The 20,288-nt window shown below is 37.2% G+C and overlaps 1 protein-coding gene across 1 annotated transcript in view; it reads left to right on the top strand.

Annotated features, from left to right (window-relative positions):
- KCNH8 (potassium channel, voltage gated eag related subfamily H, member 8) overlaps positions 1-20,288 on the top strand; it is a 246,613-nt gene that overhangs the window by 71,636 nt on the left and 154,689 nt on the right. Inside the window, exon 2 of the mRNA XM_004692289.2 lies at positions 8,396-8,629. Coding sequence (XP_004692346.1) covers positions 8,396-8,629 — 234 coding nt within the window. The remainder of the gene's footprint in view (positions 1-8,395; positions 8,630-20,288) is intronic.

The raw sequence follows: 20,288 nt of genomic DNA, 5'->3' as shown, positions 1-20,288 counted from the left end.
TGCTTAATAAACAGCATCTATTTTATTATCTGCTTTATTTTGGCCTGTTGAGTGATTTTGGCTGCCACCGCAACATTTCAGAATGTAGAATCACTTCACCCCTGTGTTGGTTTGTTTCTCGATTGCTTGCATTTTCTTGCCTCCACCTCTCTCAGCAATCCTGGACACCTGTCTTTAGCAGCTATCACCTTAATTAAGTTTTGCATTCTCTCTGCCTTATTATGAGACAGTAGATAAAAGCACTAATATTAGAGCTGTCAAACATCTGTAACTATCAAATTAGTTTTCTCTTGTGCTTCCTGCTGTTTATCTTACACTTATCTCTTGTGAAACCACTCATCTTTCCACTTTAATCTAACATGAGTACTGTGAAGCAAAGAAGACCAGGCAGTGGACAGATGTGGTCCTGGAAAATGCTACCGAATTATGGAAAAATATTTGCATTGCATTAGATTCCACAGAATAAACAAACCTTGAACAAAGAAGGTCAATCCACTCTGGAGCACACTAACTTATACATATACATACACAATCACATAGAGTCTTCAAAAATTCAAATTTAAAAGTGCCTTACGTATTTTAAAAAATAAGATGACAAAATGTGGCTGGATTTACTTCCTCTTCCCAAATATGTGTGTATATTTGCAGTAAAGAGCCTGTTCTCTCTGTTTCTGTTTAAAATTAAAAGGAAATAGTCTTTAAATTAAGGATAATGGTAAGCAAACTCTAAGTTGTACTGGAGGAGAATCAGGGGTAAAGTTAAATTAAATATTTTGGGAATCTGGGGATTCATAGAATTCTACTGGTTTCATTTGCTAGGTTCCATTAAATCTACCTTTGAATAGACCACAGAAAATCCTAACAAAACAATGTTAGAACAAAAATATTGTCATGTTGTTTTGCCTTGGCTTTAACTAAACTAAGAATTTTATAAAGATGTAAATTTTAAGCCACACTAACTACATATTTGGTAATTTATATTTACGTAAGAGAATAAAATCACAGTAAATGTGAACAGTGCCAGAAAATTCAGCTCCGGAATAGCCAAGGCACTAAACCTTCTCAGTCACTTTCCACCTGAGGCTCTCCTGTCCCCTTCCTCTGGTTTGGGGGACTTGGGACTTCAGCATCATTTAGTTGTGTATATTAAGATGAGGGGGGAAAGGATAGTGATGAAAAGCAGAGTAACTGCTGAGCTTTCTTCTCTCCTGCTCTTTGCAAAAGCAGGAAGAAAGCTTGACCTTCCCAGAAGCTCACTTTTGTTTCATATTTGACTTGAAGGAAGAGATTAGGAAGGGAAGGGTGTTATACATATGAAAATGCAGGAGTAGTTATGTAAATGTGGGGATATTTACATTATACCTGCCTCTCTAGACCTGGTGTGGATCCATTTAGTCAACTCTCTCACCACGGTAATGGTTAAAATGCAGCATTCTGGGTTAGAAAATTATAAAGTAACTTTTAATGAACCGCAAGAGGTCACATAGAACTCCACAAATGTCCAATTCATGCACAGTTTTCTTCACTAAGTAGAGGTGCTTGAAATTGTTTGAATTATATTTTAGAGAAAGGGTTCTATTTAAATTATTTAATTTTTTGATTTTGCTTACTCTCTTCTGTACTGAAAACATTTTCCATTCCTGTTGACTATAACCTACTAAAAGAAGTATATAAGATAAAAGCTTTGGCATGAACTGGATTCTTTATTATTTCTTTTTTTTTAAGATTTTATTTATTTATTCATACAGAACTGGGGTACAGGCCAGAGATGCAGAGGGTGAGAGGATTCACCAGGGACAGAGTGGGGAGCAGAACAGGCATCATCGAAGTACACTGCTGAAGAGAGCAGCGGGTGGGTCAGGAGAGGTCTGCCGCGCCATGTGGATCTCCTTCAGGGCAGGCAGGGATCAAACTTATGTGGAAGTGGCTTAAGCTTCTTAGTGCAGTGCTTTAACCCTCTGCGCCACCAGGGAAGGCATATTATTTCTTTTTTTAAACAAAGGTGCTAGCTTTAAATGATTCCTGCTAAACAATAAACAACAGATTCACAGAAAGGAAAGCATTGCTCTCATTTGGCATGTTCAATAGAAACGAACGGGTTACAGGATTATTTCACTCATTTGTTTGACAAAATACTTGTGCACACTATTTTATATCAGTTTTATAGGTTCACACTACACTAATCAACAAACCAAACCAAACCACCCCTTAGAGCATTATTATCTATGTTACTACATATACTACTAGATCTAATACCACATTATATTATTGCCTTTGAAGTTTTCTGAAGTTTCTCCCTCATTCATTTTACTTTTAATCCATAATCACAAAATTGTGTCATAATTAGATATCCATTTTTTCATAATTAATCTCATTTTCTGAACTCTAAAAGACAATACATGTGGCAAGGATTAGTTCAAGTTAACGTTGAAGCCCCCACAGCTGAAAAAGTAGAATTCACCAAACTGACTCTTCTTTTGGTAAATCAATTTATGATAACGACATGTTAATATTTAAAAATTGTCTTCATGAAATCTTTGTTTATTAGAAATTTAAAAATTTAGTTTTTTTGTTCATCCAGATTATTATTTGTTTACAATTATTTTTAATCCATTTAAATGAGTGTCTAAATAAACTATGAAAACATTTGTGAAGGGGTAATAACCTGTATGTGTACTAAATTCAAAAATTGATACAGGTCAACAATGAAAATAAGTCCCTATCTATTTTTACCTCAGCATCCAGATACTCCATCAGTCACTTACTGGACTTGGTTCTTGTAGATCTTTGCAATAAGAACATAAATGTTTCTCAAACATAATCTTCCTAAAACGCAGGTTCTCATTCGGGTTCTATATTGAGGGTTAAGATGCTACACTTCTAAGAAGTTTCCTGCTGAGGTCCATGCATTTGGCTCAGTCATGGTGAAACACAATTATTCATATTCATCTTTGTTTTTTGCAATAAAGACAGGGAGATCTTCTTACACAGAGACACAACTTGTCTCACTGCTTCAACAACAAAGTTCCAGCTTAGAGCATTGCTTTGTTGCAAACTTTCTAATCTTCGCATAAAATGCATCATTTCATACACATATTTTAAAACTCAAACCATAAATGCACACAGATGGCTAACAATCCCACCATTCAAATGCTGCAGGGTGCTGCTTACACTGCAAAGCCTGTGAAGATCCCTCTTTGCAAATTTTTCATCCGTTTTGCTTACAGAGTTCAGAAGAGTCCTCCAACCCAACTAACCTCCTAAGTTTTGGCAGAGGGCATACTTTGCAGCAGTGCCATTAATCTAATAAAAATGCCATCATACTTGGAAACGATGTAATTAAATTCCCTGAAATCAATATAAAGTGCTGAGATTATTTAAATAATTTAAAGTTGTAGACAGTCACATTCTATCTGCCTGCATAAAGTAGTCTCCAGAGATGACCACAATCGATAACTCAGAGGGTACAAACTCTGTCTTTGTTGGGCCTAGTGTGTAAATGGAATTTAGAGAGAATGGAGGCAACTCTTGAAAGAAGATTCGAAGTTCCTGCTTGTTCTTCTGCAAGAAAATGAAGACTGGAGGACTTGAAATTGCCCATCTACGTTTGTATCCTATGAGAACTTGCTAACATAACACAAGATTTGATATAAAAAGAGAACTTATATCAAAGGCACTTTTCAAATAAAGATGCGGACCATCAAGGTCTCAATTTTTGTGTTATTGGCAGAGAGGAACAAAGAGACAGATTTCTCTGATGTCTACTTAGTGCGTAGCAAAGACTCCTTTGGTTTCCACAGGGTTCTGCCCTCTGGAATGTTCTTAGACTGAGTTGGTTGGCTTGAGGTATTTCAGGCTGTTGGGTGACAGTGTTTTGTGTCCCATTGAGTACATACTATTCTTATATTGCGATTCTCAAACCTGTGTTAGTAGAGGTATTCCTAACACTATATACAGGGCGTAGATAACAAATAGCACATTTTCCTAAAGTTTCAATTGGTTTGAAAATTTGATTGGCCCACGTTAAAAATAAATCAAGAAACACTCAAATAAGCCTGAATATACAACACAAGAGGATGCAAAATTCTGATGCATTTGTAAGTTAAATATGAGATTTCAAAACAGTATCTAAGTTCCATGCCTCCAGGCCCCTTGGAAACACACATTGGCTTTGACCAAACAATGAATATTTCAGTGGGAAAATTTTAGAATTAGTGTGATATACATTAAAAGGGAATGAGGACATCAGAGACCGGATCATTTGAGTAGCAGCTGTACGCTTTCTTTCCTGGAAGATTCTCAAGTGGACTTATGTAAAGTATTTTGGAACCAAGAATATTGCCTCATGTTTTTTAAATATTGACTCTCTGGAAATGAGAAGTAACATAGAGCTTGTTGAGAGAGCCAGCCTAGTTTAAGAGATACCATCAGTGAATTTTAATAAGTGATATCTACTGAGAAAAATCTGTGGCTTTGGGCTCTTAGTAGATTGGAAGAAGTAAAACTATTTTTCTAGAATTTACTCATTTCTGCAGAAGGCTTAAAAAAAAAGTTAGCTAGATCAGATTTTAATCCAGAGACTTGCCTCTTGCATAGAAAACTAAAGTCCTCCAAGACTCAATGTTCTCATCTGAAAAGTATGAGAAGAATTAATAATGGATCAATCTTTGCCCTCTCTCCTCACCTCTCTCCACTTTCCCTAGACCTTCCATTCCTAGTCCTACTCTCTTCCTGAGTGGGAAATCAGCAAGGAATGGAATATCTCCATTTGGATGGAGAGTGATGCTTTATATCAGAAAGATAGTTTCACTCATAGCAGTAGTATAAGCGATCAGAATAAAAGAAAAGCAATTGTAATAAAGTAAAAACAAAATCAACAAACAACTATAAGCCAGAGATATTCTACAGGGCATAGGAATAGGTTCAAATTGAGGTGGGAAGAGAGCATGGGACTATGGTGATGGCACAGGGGTCAATTGGTGGTGGGAAGTTCATGGGGATTACAACCAAGATGAAAAAATGTACAAAATGAAGAATGATGTGATACACACACACACATACAGATATATAAAATATGATAATAAAATATTTTTTAAAAAAAGAAAGACCCAATGACCCAGGTCTCTACCAACCCTGAGATTCCCTCTCCTGACCCACAAAAGCCTTTTGCTAGGGAGCACTTAGGAAAATAATCAACTGCCTAATGTGTAAACATATTTAGTTCCCACTGTTTACTGGCACTTCAAAACTGAGTTTACACAAAAGGATGACCTAGAAACAAGCAGGGGAAAGCTGTGTGGCATTTAGATGCATAACACATATGCATAATTGATTCCTTAAAAGGTTAAATACCCAAGCATATATATGGAAAGTGATATACCCATGATGGCTTTGTTTTACATAATTCTAAAGTAAATGTCACGTTTCTTCTTTGGAGATTCCAGGAATGGCATTTAGAAAAGCATATGTTTCCAAGTAGATAGGCTGGTAAGAGGAGCTTCTTTTCCCCAAACAGAAGGATTGACTATTCACGTAGCTGGTACACTAAGCTTTACGAGGAACCACTGTCAAGAAGGTCTCTTTGGAATTGAAATGCAATTACATATTGAGGACAAGTGCTAAATATAAATAGAAAAGACCAAATACATGACTTTGTGTTTTTTTTGCTTTGTTTCTGCAGAGTATTTGCAGGAGGAATTAACCAAACACACTATAATCCTTAATTGAAACACAGAGATCAGGCAATTTGGTGACTTCTTTAGCAGTTTTTTTGGTTTGTTTTTTGTTTTTTGCAGAAGCTTATTGGAGCTCTGAAGGACTATTCTTTTGTGGTGTGTACCCATAAGTAATTCTAAAGGTGCTATGAAAATAATCACAAAGAAATATGCAGAATGAAATACCATCATATACTCCTTAAAATCAGAAAATGTAGGCAATATGTCATTTAAAGATATAGAAGTGGTAAAAAAGAATAACTGTATAAGTGGGGGTATCTGTATAAAAGTTCAGAGTATGTCTTTCTTCTTGGGGGAAGAAATGACATCCAGGCTGTACAGGTCACGCAGAGGTTTTTACTGAATGAATGACCATAGGTATATATTATTGTTTTAAAATATTGTTATAAAACCTTTGTAGGCATCTTATGTTTCTTAATTTTCATGGAAAAAGTAAAATAACAAGACACAGTGAAGAGAAAGCACGAATTAAATTGGCTAAAAAGCATAACATAACAATAATAAAAGTATATTAACCTCAAGTGTTAATGGATACATGCCACATACAGGACACAGCTCTAAAACCTAAGTCCCTGGAAGGGCCCAAAAGTAGAAAATGAGAAATTGTATACTGGTTTGATAACTATCAAAAGAAAAATTATTGCTATCGAATAAAGGGAACTGTGGAATGAGAACAAAAGTAATGTTTATTCTTTGTCTCCAATTCCTGTTTCTCCATTTATCTGTGGAGGCTGCTCAATTCAGATATCTGCTCCTAATGTTCTAGGACTTTTGATAAATCATGTCCAACTATTTTTGTCTTGATCTTAGCTAGCCCTTTACAAAGACTAGCATCTCTGGTCATACTTATTATTTATGTACAGTAGATTGGGTACTTATAATAGACTGTTTCAGTGTCATTGATATTCATACATTTCGTTAATTACATTGTAATGTCCTAGAGCTGACTCTACCTTATTCATCTTTCTACACCCCCTCTAACCTCACCCTAGAACTCACATATGGAAGAGCCATGTCATCTGGCATATACTGGAAAGTCAATAAACATGTCAACAATTGACTAAAAAATGACTTCTAAATGCACATTAAAAGCCCTTTCAGGATGTTTGAGTACTTTGTCAAAGCTATGCATTTGCATTGTCTAAGCAATCTCTCTGCTGGGGGTTTAGAACAGAGAGAAAGGAGGCTTTTATTGGAGAGTGAACCATAGCTGTACAGAGTTGGTGTAGCTAAGACACATACCCAAAAGCAGGACATGCTCTCTGGACTTAGCTGGGAACTCTCACAGCTTTAAGAGCAATGACTGCACCCAATAAACTTTTTATCTCTGAAACTAGAACAAAACTCAGCAAACAGTTCACAGTAGATAAATGTTTCAGCAAAACATGGGACACTTAGATTTTAGTCTGGGATAATTAAGTCATAGCACAAACAATGTATAATCGGAGACTTCCCAGTGTGCGTCTCTAGCTTCAGCTTCTCTCCACAAGGGTTGAGTCACTGGAGCATAAAAGAGCCAGCCAGCACCAATCTGGATGCAAATGTTAGCAATGAACTGATTCCCTGGGCTTGGGGACTGAAGGGGGCTGAGTAGAGTGGATTTGGTTCAAGCCCATGATAGACTGTGAAAACATGCAATAGATGTTCATAAGAAGGTAGAGAAGCCCACAGAATAGATCTTCTCCTGTTCTCCTACTGGCCATTGAGAAGTAGCTGGAATTCCTCATTTCTCATGGTGTACAAGATAGGCTGTCTCACGCATACTTCCTTTAAACATACTGGTTTAATAAGCAATATAAAGCATAGATTATAAAATTCAGAGCATATAGTAGATATATGATAAAAATTAAAATGTACCGCCTTGCTCAAAGTTGCTTTCTCTAAGGACTTCAATATTTAGCAGTTTTTCCATGAATTTTAGGTATACATAAACATTTCATATTTTGATATGAATTATATTTATATACACATATTTTAAGCATTTATGTATTTTTTAAAACAAATAGGAAATGTTGATGGATAAATACGTTGACTTTCTCTCCCTTCAGTGGTAAAGTTTTGAGTTGTGTTTTCCACAGTAATTTCTGATTGAGGCTCTGTTGCCCATTGCAGGGAATTCCCTCTTATCACACCCTTTATTACCTTGTTCATCCCTTCCCTTTTTCAGCTCCCCACTTGATTACTTCCTGGATCACCTTCCAAAGAAGCTACTTGTACTCAAATCCTTGCCTTAGAGTTTGCATTTGGGGAAATCAAGCCTAAAGCAACTGTGGTTTAGAATGTGAGTGACTTGCTCAGTTTCACCTATATATCGAATTGCAGGTTCAGGATATGAACCAGAAGCCATACTCCAAAACACCACACCTTACTGCTAGTTAGCAACTAGGTATGTGCTTCAGATCAAGTCAGTAAATACCATGATCCATTTACCATGTGCTTCTATGCAATGCAAGCTGATGTCAGCACTTAATACCACCTTCTGCCAGTCAATTGCATTTTATGTTTTATAATGTTTCCTTCCTATCTTAGCACATCAGGGCATGATTTTAGGCAGTGTTAATTTAAACACAAGTGTTCATACTTTGCTAATGAAATGATGACATTAAAAAAGAATTTTTTATGCCTGCTTAGCTGCTGAGTGTCTTCTTTTTATTCTACAGACAGCAACTTCATCCTCGCCAATGCCCAGGTGGCTAAGGGTTTCCCCATAGTCTACTGTTCTGATGGCTTCTGTGAGCTTGCTGGATTTGCCCGAACTGAAGTCATGCAGAAGAGTTGCAGCTGCAAATTTTTATTTGGGGTTGAAACCAATGAGCAACTGATGCTTCAAATAGAAAAGTCATTGGAGGAAAAAACAGAATTCAAGGGAGAAATTATGTTCTACAAGAAGAACGGTGAGTTGACTTTTCTTGATTGGTACTCATTGGGCAGTCTCAGAAGGTCACCTTTCAACTCTAATTGCTCCATAACTCCCATTAAGGCTTAATGGTATTTCACATAAAGTCAGTCTGTTTTAGAATTTCCAGAAATGACTTAGATGATAGCCTTGCCTTAGACATTAGCAATATAAACTTCCTGAAAATTTAGCATTAGCATTATAACTAGTCAATGTCAATATATTAACTGAATTAAGATATGCTAAAATGGTTTACTATTATATTATGGTCATTCCTAAAATACATATTAGATGTGAGAGTCATTAATATGTTAACAGGTCAATTTCTATCCAGGGCTATCTTGCTAAATTTTATATATTTAGGAATCACTTTGCAACCTCAGTCACTTAGAACAGAGATTCTGAGTATTTGCTGGGGGAAAAAGAAGTTAATTTAAAGGACATCACAAAGGCATTTTCTCTTCCAGTTTTCTAGCTGCAGAGACTTTTGCTAATCTTTTAAATTCTAATCTTTTAAATTCTAAAGACAAATGGAGAAACACATGGTGTCTCAGGTTGGGAATAAATTTACCTAGACTCAAAGCTGCCACTGGGGAAGTGCTAAGTACTTTGTTTGTTTGTGGTTGCTGAAGTTTTTCAACTTTCTCTAAATGAAGGAGAATCTAGGGATGGGTGTGGTCTCTGTAATGCTAGGGTCATAAGTGGAAATAGACACCATTATCCCCTGGGCTCTGATAGTTGGGGTAGATCCAAGAGTCCTTATATTGGAAAAATGCTAATCACCAATTAGGTCACTTTCCAGTTTCTACCACTCTCTCCTACATTAATAATTTTCCTTTCAGTAACATAACCCCCAGAGTTTTAGCTGGGCATGTAGCTGCTAAACTAGAGAAGGTATTTTGGTTGTCAGGAAGTCATGAAATATTTTTTCCTGTTTTTCAACAAAAGATGTGCCATGAATATCCAGACAACCCAATCGCTAGCCTGGACATACGACTAAGAGAGAATGGTTTATACAACCTAGATAAGTGCTCTAAAACTTCCAATGTTTTCCCTTTAATTTGTCTTCTCTTTCTCTCATGAACGGATTGGTGCCCCGTCACAACTCATAGATAAAAACCCTAACCCCAATTGGACTCTATTTGGAAATAAGATATTTTAAGAGTTCACTAAGGCTAAGTGAGGTTGTACAAATCGGGCCTTTATCTAGTAGAATGAGCGCCCTTATAAGAATGCTAACAGACCCTGGGCACACACACACACAGGTCATGTGAAAACACAATGAGAAGGCAGCCACCTGCCAGTCAAATAGAGAAACCAACCCGTCGTGCCTTAATCTCAGAATTCCAGCCTCCAGAGCTGTAAGAAAAGACATCTCTGCTTTTTAAGGCCCTGGCCTATGTCTCTTGTTACGGCACTCCTAGCGAAATAAGACATCTGTGTCACAACGTGAAGGCAAAGCTGGAAGTCAACTTGAATCATTTGATCAGGATAATGCTGTAGCTGTAGAGGAACTCAGAGCAACAGTATGGAAGGAACCTGGTGTTATTACAGACCCACCTTCCTCTGGCCAGAAAAGACACACACATATCTATCTGTCTTGTTTGATTCACTCTATTTCAGGGTCATTTTGTTACGATACATTAGGTTGTACTCAGAGTTTCTCAACATTGGCACTAGCACTACTGACATCTCAGATGAGTAATTCAATGTTGTGGGAAGCTGTCCTGTACCTTGTAGATTATTAGCTACATCCCAACCTCTCAGTCATGGGGTCATTGTCAGGAAGAGTAATAAGTATCTGAACACAGGGATGTTGTCTGCCTCTATAAGTTATTTATCCTTGTAAATATTCCTTGATCATGCAGATTTGAGGTTCAAACTAGTCAGGAAATAGAGCACCCTGCTAGGAGGGAGAAGATGTCCCAATTCTTTGGTCCTCAGATTAGACCATTGGTAATTCCCAGAGTAAACAGATACAGGCCAATGTAGTAAATAGGATGAAATAAAAGGATTTCAGCACTATCAAATTAGGTTTAATCATTGAAAGAGAACCTGAGATAAAAGAAAATGGAGGCTGTCACTGAGAATGCAGACTGGGAGGGAGTGATAAAATACCCAATTGCTGGGACAAAGAGGAACGGGACATCCTTTGTCTGAAATATCCTCTTGTCTTTCTTAATAGAGGCTCCTTAGGCAGGTCACTCCAAATCCATTTGAGTGTATGCTATTTTAAGCCTTCTCAAAATGTCCAAATATGGCATCACTGAGAAGAGCCTCGGTGGGAAGCACAGAGGATGCAGACTTGGGAGGGAGCCAGATAAGCAGAAATACAGAGCAGGAGGTGGAGCCAACATCAGATGAAATTTCCTGAACCCAAACTTGATTATGACATCTGTAGCTTTGGACCCCTTTGGGAGGACATCAATAAAGGCACTAAGAAATTAAAATTAAATAATAAGTAAGAATGCAATAGTTTCAGAGATAAAAATAAATAGGAAAACTAGAGATAGTAATAATTTGCAATTTTATGTTCAGGAGCTAACAAATCTCATGTTTTTGTCTTCCTATGTAATCCTTCATCTTTCTTTCTTCTTCTTCTTTTTTTTTTAAATGTAAATGATACATACATCTTTGTGGTTCCTCCTTTCCATACACCCAGCATCCTTGGCACACTCTTCAGCATGCTGGAGAACCACGTGTTCTCTTCAGCTTTGTGTCCTTGCAGAACTCGACTGGAGACCGCTCATTCTTTTATACAGCTGCATAGTATTACATCACATGATCTGTCAGAGTCTATTCAACCGACCCCGTATTCATGAGCATTTATGTTCCCTGTGGAATGTTTTGTGTATTTTTCTAAACACTTTTATGTGTGAGGTTTACTGCTTAGTTTGCCATCATGTCCTATTGTAAGTAGTTTTATAGTAGTGACTTCTCCCTCTTCGCCTTCTCTCCCAACTAATTTAAAGTTCTTTTAGCGCCTTTTAATCCTTTGTTCATTCTTCCTTGTTGTCTCCCTTTGTACCTCTCTCACCTCTTGCATAATTATTTTTCTGTTGTCAGAGTAAATGTCAATGACATACTTTCCCTCTTCCTCCACCATTTCTCCTTCCTGCTCAAGTAAATATATTTAATCTTCACCATATGGTCTTATTCTACCTGAATCATGTCTTTGCTACCTGAAGCTTGTTCTCTGAGCCATCGCAGGAAGAACTCATGGGAGCTGTTTTCCCTGAAAACTTACAAATTCACAACAGTATGATGGTGGTCCTTTATAATTGCAAATAAGATCAATTTGGCTAAACATTAAATCTTCATTCATATTTTCTTCATTTAAATAGTCATAATGTGTTGCTGGAGTGTGTTTCTCATAGAAGTTCAGTGATTTGATTTTATTTTAATCCACTTGTTCTGCTGAAATATATTTTGGCATGGGTCAAGGGTCAGCAAACTATTGCTGTAAAGGGCAAGATCATAGATATTATACATGTCCCATGTATAAATCTTTAAGTACTTATCTTTGTCATTGTAGTGTAAAAGCAAATATAGAAAATACTTAAATAACTGGAGTGACTGTCTTCCAATAAATCTTTATTTACAAAAATAGAAGGTGGATATCTTTTAGACCACAGAGTACGGATAACTGCTATAAATACTTCAAATAATTTCTTCTATACATAAAATGCCCTGCAGTATTTAGGTGTCTTTTTTATGTAGGTAATTTTTCTTAAATTTTAATCATCATCATTGTTATGTTATATTACTATCATTATCATTGTTTTGTTATATTATTTTGGTTTTCTTCTTTATGATCACCTGTTACTTGAATGTTGGATCTTTTTTGCCTGTCCTGAATATTCAGTTGCTTTCTTTTCTAGAATTTCATTTATTTTTTCCTTTTCTTATTTTTCACCTTGTTCAATCTATTTCCATTTCTTTCCTTTATTGGTAGCCACTCAAATTTTTTTTCTTGGGGGGGTGCATTTTATTTAAAAACTTGTTAAATTTATATAAATAATGTTGGTTTACAACACTATTTTATAGGTCTAGTTTCATACCTCACACGTGTCTTATCTTTAAGTCTCCAGATCTTTATCTTTCATTGTTATTTTTCTCTTGAGTACAGTTTTTATCTAGTATATTGGTTGTTGGATGTCATAATACCCAGTACTACTTAAACAGCAGGAATTTATGTTCTCACAATCTGGAGATTGGAAGTCCAATCAAGGTGTTAGCTAGATTGGTTTCTTTTGAGACCTCTATTCTTGGCCTGTGCATGGCATTCTTTTTCTCCCTATGTCTTTGTGTGGTTTTTCTTCTGTGGATATTTGCCTAAACAACAGTTGTTATTAAGACACCAATCATAAGAGATTAGGGCTCAACCTTATGGCTTAATTTTACATTAATGATCTCCTAAAAACAGTAACATTTTGAGATGACAGGAATGAAGACTTCAATATATGAATTTTGAGGGGATACAAGTCATCCCATAACCGGTCACATTTTTTTTCTGAGTCTTTCTTTTTAAAAGAAAATATTTATTATTTATTTACTTATATAGAACCGGGATACAGGCCAGAGGTTCAGGGGCAATGAGAGGATTCTCCAGAGACAGAGTGGGGAGCAGAACAGGCAGAGCAACAAAGTATACTGCTGAGGGGAGCAGCCGGTGAGATAGGAGAGGTCTACTGCACCGTGTGGGTAACCTCTGGGGCTGGGGATTGAACTTGCACTGAAGTGGCTGCCACCTGCTTGTAATGCTGCATCCTAACCCATTGCACCACCAGGGAGAGCTTTTCTGAGTCTTTCTAAATCAGTGTATCCTTTCAGTTTTCCAAGTTTGTAACCTCTTTTACGTTACTTTTTATTAGTTTTGAAATATTGGGGTATATAAATATTGGAAAATATATGGAATATTTTGAGTCATCTCATTTTTATAACTATGTTATTCTGATAAGTTGTCTCTTACCTTCTCAGTCACTTTTTTCTATTGTCATGTCATATTTAAATAAGGTACATTTTCATTGACTTGTAGAATATTGGAAAATTTTTCCATTTATGGACCTAAGATTCTAGCTGCCATTACTAAATAATCTTTCTTAGAGATTAATTCTTTTGGTTATTCAATAATTCCTTTTAATCATACTACTAATCATGGTTTTCACTGATTTATTTTCTACCCTCTGCATCTTTGGTAGGATAATGGAACAAACCCATTTTTTTTATACAGAAAAGCAAAGAAATCTTTGGCTCTGAGAAAATAAAATATAACAATTTTTATATATCAAATTTCCTCAAAAGTAGATACTCACCTTCACAAAGATAGTTCCAAACAGGGGGGAAAAGGTCCTTTTGCTTTTAGTGTTTCTAAAAAAACTATCCAACACAGCTTCTTCCTGTTTTGAAGCTGTGAATTTCATAGTGAGGAGATTATCTCTGGCCTCCCATAGTCTTCAGAATCCCTCAAGCTGAGCAGAACAACCTGGAATGTCATGTCACATTTTCCTTCTGCCAGTCTCTAGTTTCTTGGCTAAATTTTAATGTTAGAGAGATAAAAGACCATCACGAATGTTCCATGAGCTCCAACTGCATATGTTGTCTTAGCATATGTGCTCTTAGGAAACTTACCTTTCCAGCTACTTCTCATGTTAAATGGATACAGAAGAAAGAACTGTTAAAAGAACAAAAGTTTAAGAAGAAAATAAAATGACAGTTAATTTTGCAAAAGTTCTATTGTAATGTATTAGTTTGCTAGAACTATTATAACAACAAGCTGACTGACTTAAACAACAGCAATTTAGTGTCTTACTGTTCCGGAGGCTAGAAGTTTAAGATAAAGGGGTCCATGGGTTCGTTTCTTCTCAGAACTACGAAGAAGAATTTATTTCAAGTATCTCCTGACTTCCAGCAGTTTGCTGACTATCTTCACTATTCCTGAGAAGCATCACCCTGACCTCTGCCTTTATTTTCTCATTATAACTTTCCCTTCATGAGTTTGCTTTTCCAAATTCCTCCTTTTATAGGGGTATTGGTTATCTTGGATCAGTGCCTACTCTCATTTTAGCTTAATTACCTTATAAAGACTATCTGTAAATGAAGTATGAGGATTTTGGACTCTTTGGGGATGGGATAAAGTTCAACTTGTAGTACCTTATTATATTCATATTAAGTAGATTAGAATTTAATTCATTTGCTTAGTATTATAAACTAGTAATAAAGAAACCAGGATACATAAACCTCCTCTTACTTTGACTCTAAGATGTTTACTCTTAAATGATTAATCTCTGTGGTAATGGGAATGATACAGTCTCCCAGGGCATTTTGTAAATTTGGGGAGTATTTTATTGAGGGGTTGGAGTGCTTTTGCCATTTAATGGGCAGAAGTCAGGAATGCTAAATACACTGTAATGCATGGAATGACTTGCAGCTGAAGAATTGTCCAGTGGCTGTTAATGATTTTTCTTCTTTTTCAAGCTGTATTGAGATCTACTTTATATATAAAAACAAAATTGCCGTTGTACATATGAGATATTATATATGTATGTATATGTCTATGTGCACACACACATACATGAATCAATGAGTTTAGACATATATATACACCCATCATACCATAATCAAGATACTGTCTTGTCATCATCTCCAAAAATATCCCTTTGTTCTTTTGTTGGATGTTTGTTTGCTGGTGGCAAGAACTCTTAACACAAGATTTGTTTTGTGATAAGAACTCTTAGTATGAGATTTGTGCTCTGGGAAATAATCCAGCCACAGGACAACAAAGATGGAATGAAACCACTTAAAGGAGGTAGCTGAAATAGTCAGACCCACAGAAGCAGAGATTAGAATGGTAGGTTGCTAGGTAGGGAGGGGATGGAGAAATGGGGAGTTGTTCACCGGGTGTGAAGTTACAGTTATATAAGATCAAGGAGTTGTAGGACTCTGCTACAGAGCACAGTACCAGTGGTTAACAATATGGCGTTATACACAGCATGACTTATTAATACCCCACCAGGTTTTCCAGGAAGTAAAACGTTGGTTTCTAATTACCTTAACTTAGAACTAAACACATAATGTTTGGGGAAGGTTTTAAATTCCCATTTAATTTCCAGTCATGCTAAAGTGCAGTGAGAGAAGATTGAACTTCATCTCATTCAAAAATCCACCAGAAAATCTTGTCTGCCTGTGCTGTATACTGGGAGCTGCTGCTTCCCCATGATTCTGCACACTAGCTCAGTTCTTCAACTGCTTCATTATTTCTTCTGTGAAATCAGTCCTACCTGACTTGCAAGCTGAAATGCACATTAATCCATCAGAGATGACTTCCAATTATATCACTGTAATTCATATAGGCTATCATTTTCTAGAAATAAAGATAGGCAACTTTTATTATGATGATTTTTCAGTTCAAAATAAAGGGAGAAATACAAGTATTTGTTATAAAGGGAATCTTGATTCATATAGTGTTGTGGCTAATTCTCATATTTACAAGCTCACTAATTCCTATGTCGTCTTCAAGATTCGGTACTTATTTCCATGACCCTTCTGAACTCTTGCTTAATGTTTGTAAGTTACCGTTTTATACTCAGATGGTCAGGACCTCTGTTATTTTATTTAATTTTCACATTAGATCTTCAAGGTAAATATGAATCTTCTCCCGTGTACAATGGAGGTAACAGTGCAGAAAGATGATCTGAACATAGGTCTACACATTTCTAGGAGATAGCCCTCACCTTGTCATATCCTCAACAATTCTCTTTTGTTCATTTTCTTTGCCGTCTGATACACTTCACATTTCATTATTTAATTTTTACAGTATTATAGTAAAATGCCTAGAAATGGCACTTTTGAATCTTTTAGTCTTCTTTCATTTTACAGGTAAGTAGATTTTCCAATTTCCTGTGACATAGACTTGAAAATACACATTTGTGACAATCAAAACTATTTAGTTTACTGCTCTTTTTCCCAAGAAGAATGTCTCCTATGGGGGATCCTTTGTGGATGGGGCTGCTAGATGTCTATTCAGATGCAAATCAGAAGCTGAAAACTAAATTGTTCAATAAATAAGCAGTGGTGTGGGAGACTAGGGAGAGTTAAAACTGAGTAGGCTTCTTTTGGGGTGGGATGATGAAATAAGAGGAGAGATGAAGGAAGACAAGAAGAGATGAGGGAGAGAAATGGGAAGACCAATTTTCCTCTGAATGTCTAATGGTGACTTGATAGCTGCCTATCTTCTCAGTACACATTAATAGTTTTACACAGTTATTAAAATGTAAGCTATTTATGTATGGCACTGAACCTAACCTGCATACTATTGGGAATATGCACACCAATTATTGGGCCTGTCTTTTCTCCAGTGTTCATATCAACTGCCTGAAATAAGTGGGTGCACACTTGATCTTATGAGTTCAGTTCATGATAAAAGCCAAAAGGGAACCGATTTCTTTGTGACCTTCCTCTTTTTTTTTTTTTTACAATGAGTTGCTTATGACAGATACTTATAGCGAGAAACATTTCTTTCCTTCTAACACTAAATTTTTATGTAATAAATTCTTAGTTCTACTGCACTCAGTTATACAGTGACTCTGCAGAAGATTTCTGGAATATTTGAGTATGCCCTCCAGGTATTTTAGGATTGGAAGGCAACACAGGAAAAATGCCTTCAGGTTCTAGAATGTTAGATTATTCTCAAAATTAATATTTTAAGTGTGCAGTATATATAACATCCATGTTCTCTATGAACTGAACTTGTAGCATTGTATAGAAAATGATTTAATGTAGGACCGAAATTTCAGAACATTGAGACAAACTAGCTGGCCAGAATATTTCAACAAGAATGAACAAAACCAAGTTTAAGATTATAGTCATTAAAAGAAACCTAATCCTAAAGTTGAGTGAGATCTGGAGAGGAAGGAAAGATAATTCTGAGCAAAATAAAAAGATTTTTTTCTCCATTTAACTCTGCTATGGACTCAGACCAGAAACTAGGCCAAGAGAAAAGCAATTACAAGTACAAACTTTTTCCAAAAGATCTCAAGCAATTGAGAGTGAACCATAATGAGTGTAGCCTTTGCATGGGATGGTGAGAGCAACCGAGAGGATGATGCGGAACTTAGAGTTCATGTTCTTGGAGGTCAAGAGGACTAGATATCCTCTAGGTTTTAGAAATACTTGTGAAGATCTTAATCGACTGTCAGTGTTCTGCAAAGTTAGTGTTGTCGGGAAGACCTTGGAAGCTTCTCTCTGTGGGGTGGATTAACACAATATCTTACTCACAGGCTTGTGAAGTCAAGGCAGTACAAAACAGCTGATCTAGTATGCCAGCTATTGTGTGAACTTAGTGGCTGAAAATAGCAACTATTGTATTTTCCAGGCATTCAGGCTGGGTCAGGAGTCCAGGCTGGGGACGAGTCTTCTCTGTGCACTTAGAGGCTGGTTGTTAAGTGTTAAGTCGGTAAGCTCTAGGATGACTTCTCTCACTTGCTTGGCATCTCAAAGTCTGGGAGCTGTTGGGATAGTAGACTGAAGTTCTACCGATGGCCTCTTTAGCTTAGAAACCCCCAGGTAATCTCTTGGTTGATCAACCAGGTAGAAGCTGCCAGACCTTTTGTGGGATTTATGAAATCACCTCTCTCAGCTGCTGCTCTATTATATTGGTATTGTGATTGAAGCAGCCATAAATCCATTCAGGCTCATGAGAAAGGTGCCTGGACCCCAATCTCAATGTTAGAAGTGCCCCAAAAGTGCATGTTTTAGAAACTTCGTATCTGGATGTGTCGAAATAAATAACCTGTGCTGAGTGTGTATGTGTGTGTTTGTGTGCATATGTGTGTATGTGTGCATGTGCATGAGTATAGCATGAGTACATTTAATTCTGATGCTTGTAAAATTTGCAGTTTCATAATGTGTGACAGGCCACCAAAGGGACTGGGCTTCCTGCAACAAAATAGATTAGGGAACTGTGGGTCAGATTATCTTTGCTACTCTGTTTCCTTCCCCTCGACCTTGCATGAGACTGTGCCCTCTGAAATGGAAAGCATTTTGTGGTGCTTTGATGATTTGATGATGATGCTCCACCATATTTTGAGTCCTGATAGAAGATTAGTATTTCCTGTTTCTCTCCTCTGCCTTTTGCATTTAAGGGGTGAAGTTTAGAAATGCAAATACAGCAAGCACACTCAGTATGATGGCAGCAGTCAGGGAGAGGACTCAGAAGGAGCATTAAAGGTGGCACTTGCAGTCCATGTGAGCCTGACGTGCTTTCTCTCTGCGCTTTCGTGGATTCAAGCTTTGTACTTGTCGAAATAGGCAGGTTTCCTTGTCTACTCCTATATCTGAACAAGTTACTTAAGAGAAAGCCGGCCTTTTTCTGTGCCACAGTTAAGGTTGTATTGTTTAATCCACAAGCAGGAGTTTTAAGTCAGTCCATTTATTGAAGTGCTCAGTGCTCACCCTTGCCTTCCAGCCAGGAGGATCAGAACAAAGGGAGATAGAGATGGAGGTTCAGCTGAATGCCTTCATCAGGGCAGCTGAGCTCTGCTGTCCCACTGAGAGTGAGCTAGCAATCCCCATGATGCCTAGCGAGAGGCCTGCATGCCTTCCCTTCTTCAAAGTCAGCCTTCCTGACTTAACACTGACAATCTCATAGAATAGTAACAGCTGGCATTCACTGTGGGCCAATCTCTGAGCCAATACTTCATTGCATTCTCTCATCAACCCTTTGAGGCACATCTGATTACTACCCACTATGGTTGAAGAAACCATTGCACAGAGAAGTTAAGTGGAAAGGCCAGAATCCAAGTTCTGGACCCTCTTAATTCCTGTGTATGCAAACACTAACTCACGCCAAGCACTTAGCAAGCATGAACTTCCTACCTATGAAGCACACAGCTCTCCCTCACCAGCCCCTGGTCTGTGAGAGCAAGGTGGACTTCTCAGTCCACCTACATGTCTCGCTACATGTCCCTCGGTGATTAACTGGCAAGCTCTCAAGAAAATTAAATTATTCCCTTTTGTTCTAGTAGCTATTTATTATTTATTATCCCAACTTTATGGGCCACAGCGAATGTAACCCCAAACACTGTTTGAATAGCATTGGTTCCAAATACCCTTTGAAACAAGGGAAGCTTATTTTTCTAAAGTTCACTCTTTCTCAGGTGGGGTGAAATGATATTGAACTTGGGGTGTGGAGACTTGGTAAAGGTCTTCCCAGTACATTCGCTGTGCCCAAATTAGGGTCTGGCTCTAAGTAACAGTTATAAGAACAATAGTTGGGAAAACCTGGGGTAGAATATTGACTCTCTACCATTCACAAAATATATGCTCTAGTTAAATGACTTTGCTTGTCTGGGCCTCAGCTTGATCTCTGATTCTGAAGTAACAATGCCAGCCTCTAGGTGTGATGAGGTAACCATTGTTCAGTGGATGTTATCAGGACAAACTGTATAATTTGGAGGGCTCATGTTCAGTGAAAATGCAACTCCTTTGTTGAAAAAAAAAATGACTAGAAATTTCAAAACACCCATAGCAGAACATTAAACAAAAGTCTGGGGTCCTTCTGAGTATGAGGCTGGGTGCCTACACAGCTTCCCTGCCCATGACCTTGCTCTAGTACATGATAGCCAATTAACAAATATTTCTTCCTTCCCTGACATGAA

The sequence above is a fragment of the Condylura cristata genome, unplaced genomic scaffold (assembly GCF_000260355.1).
Source record: "Condylura cristata isolate star-nosed mole 26May11 unplaced genomic scaffold, ConCri1.0 scaffold00033, whole genome shotgun sequence".
NCBI classification, from domain to species: domain Eukaryota; kingdom Metazoa; phylum Chordata; class Mammalia; order Eulipotyphla; family Talpidae; genus Condylura; species Condylura cristata.
This window is presented reverse-complemented; position numbering and strand designations above follow the sequence as displayed.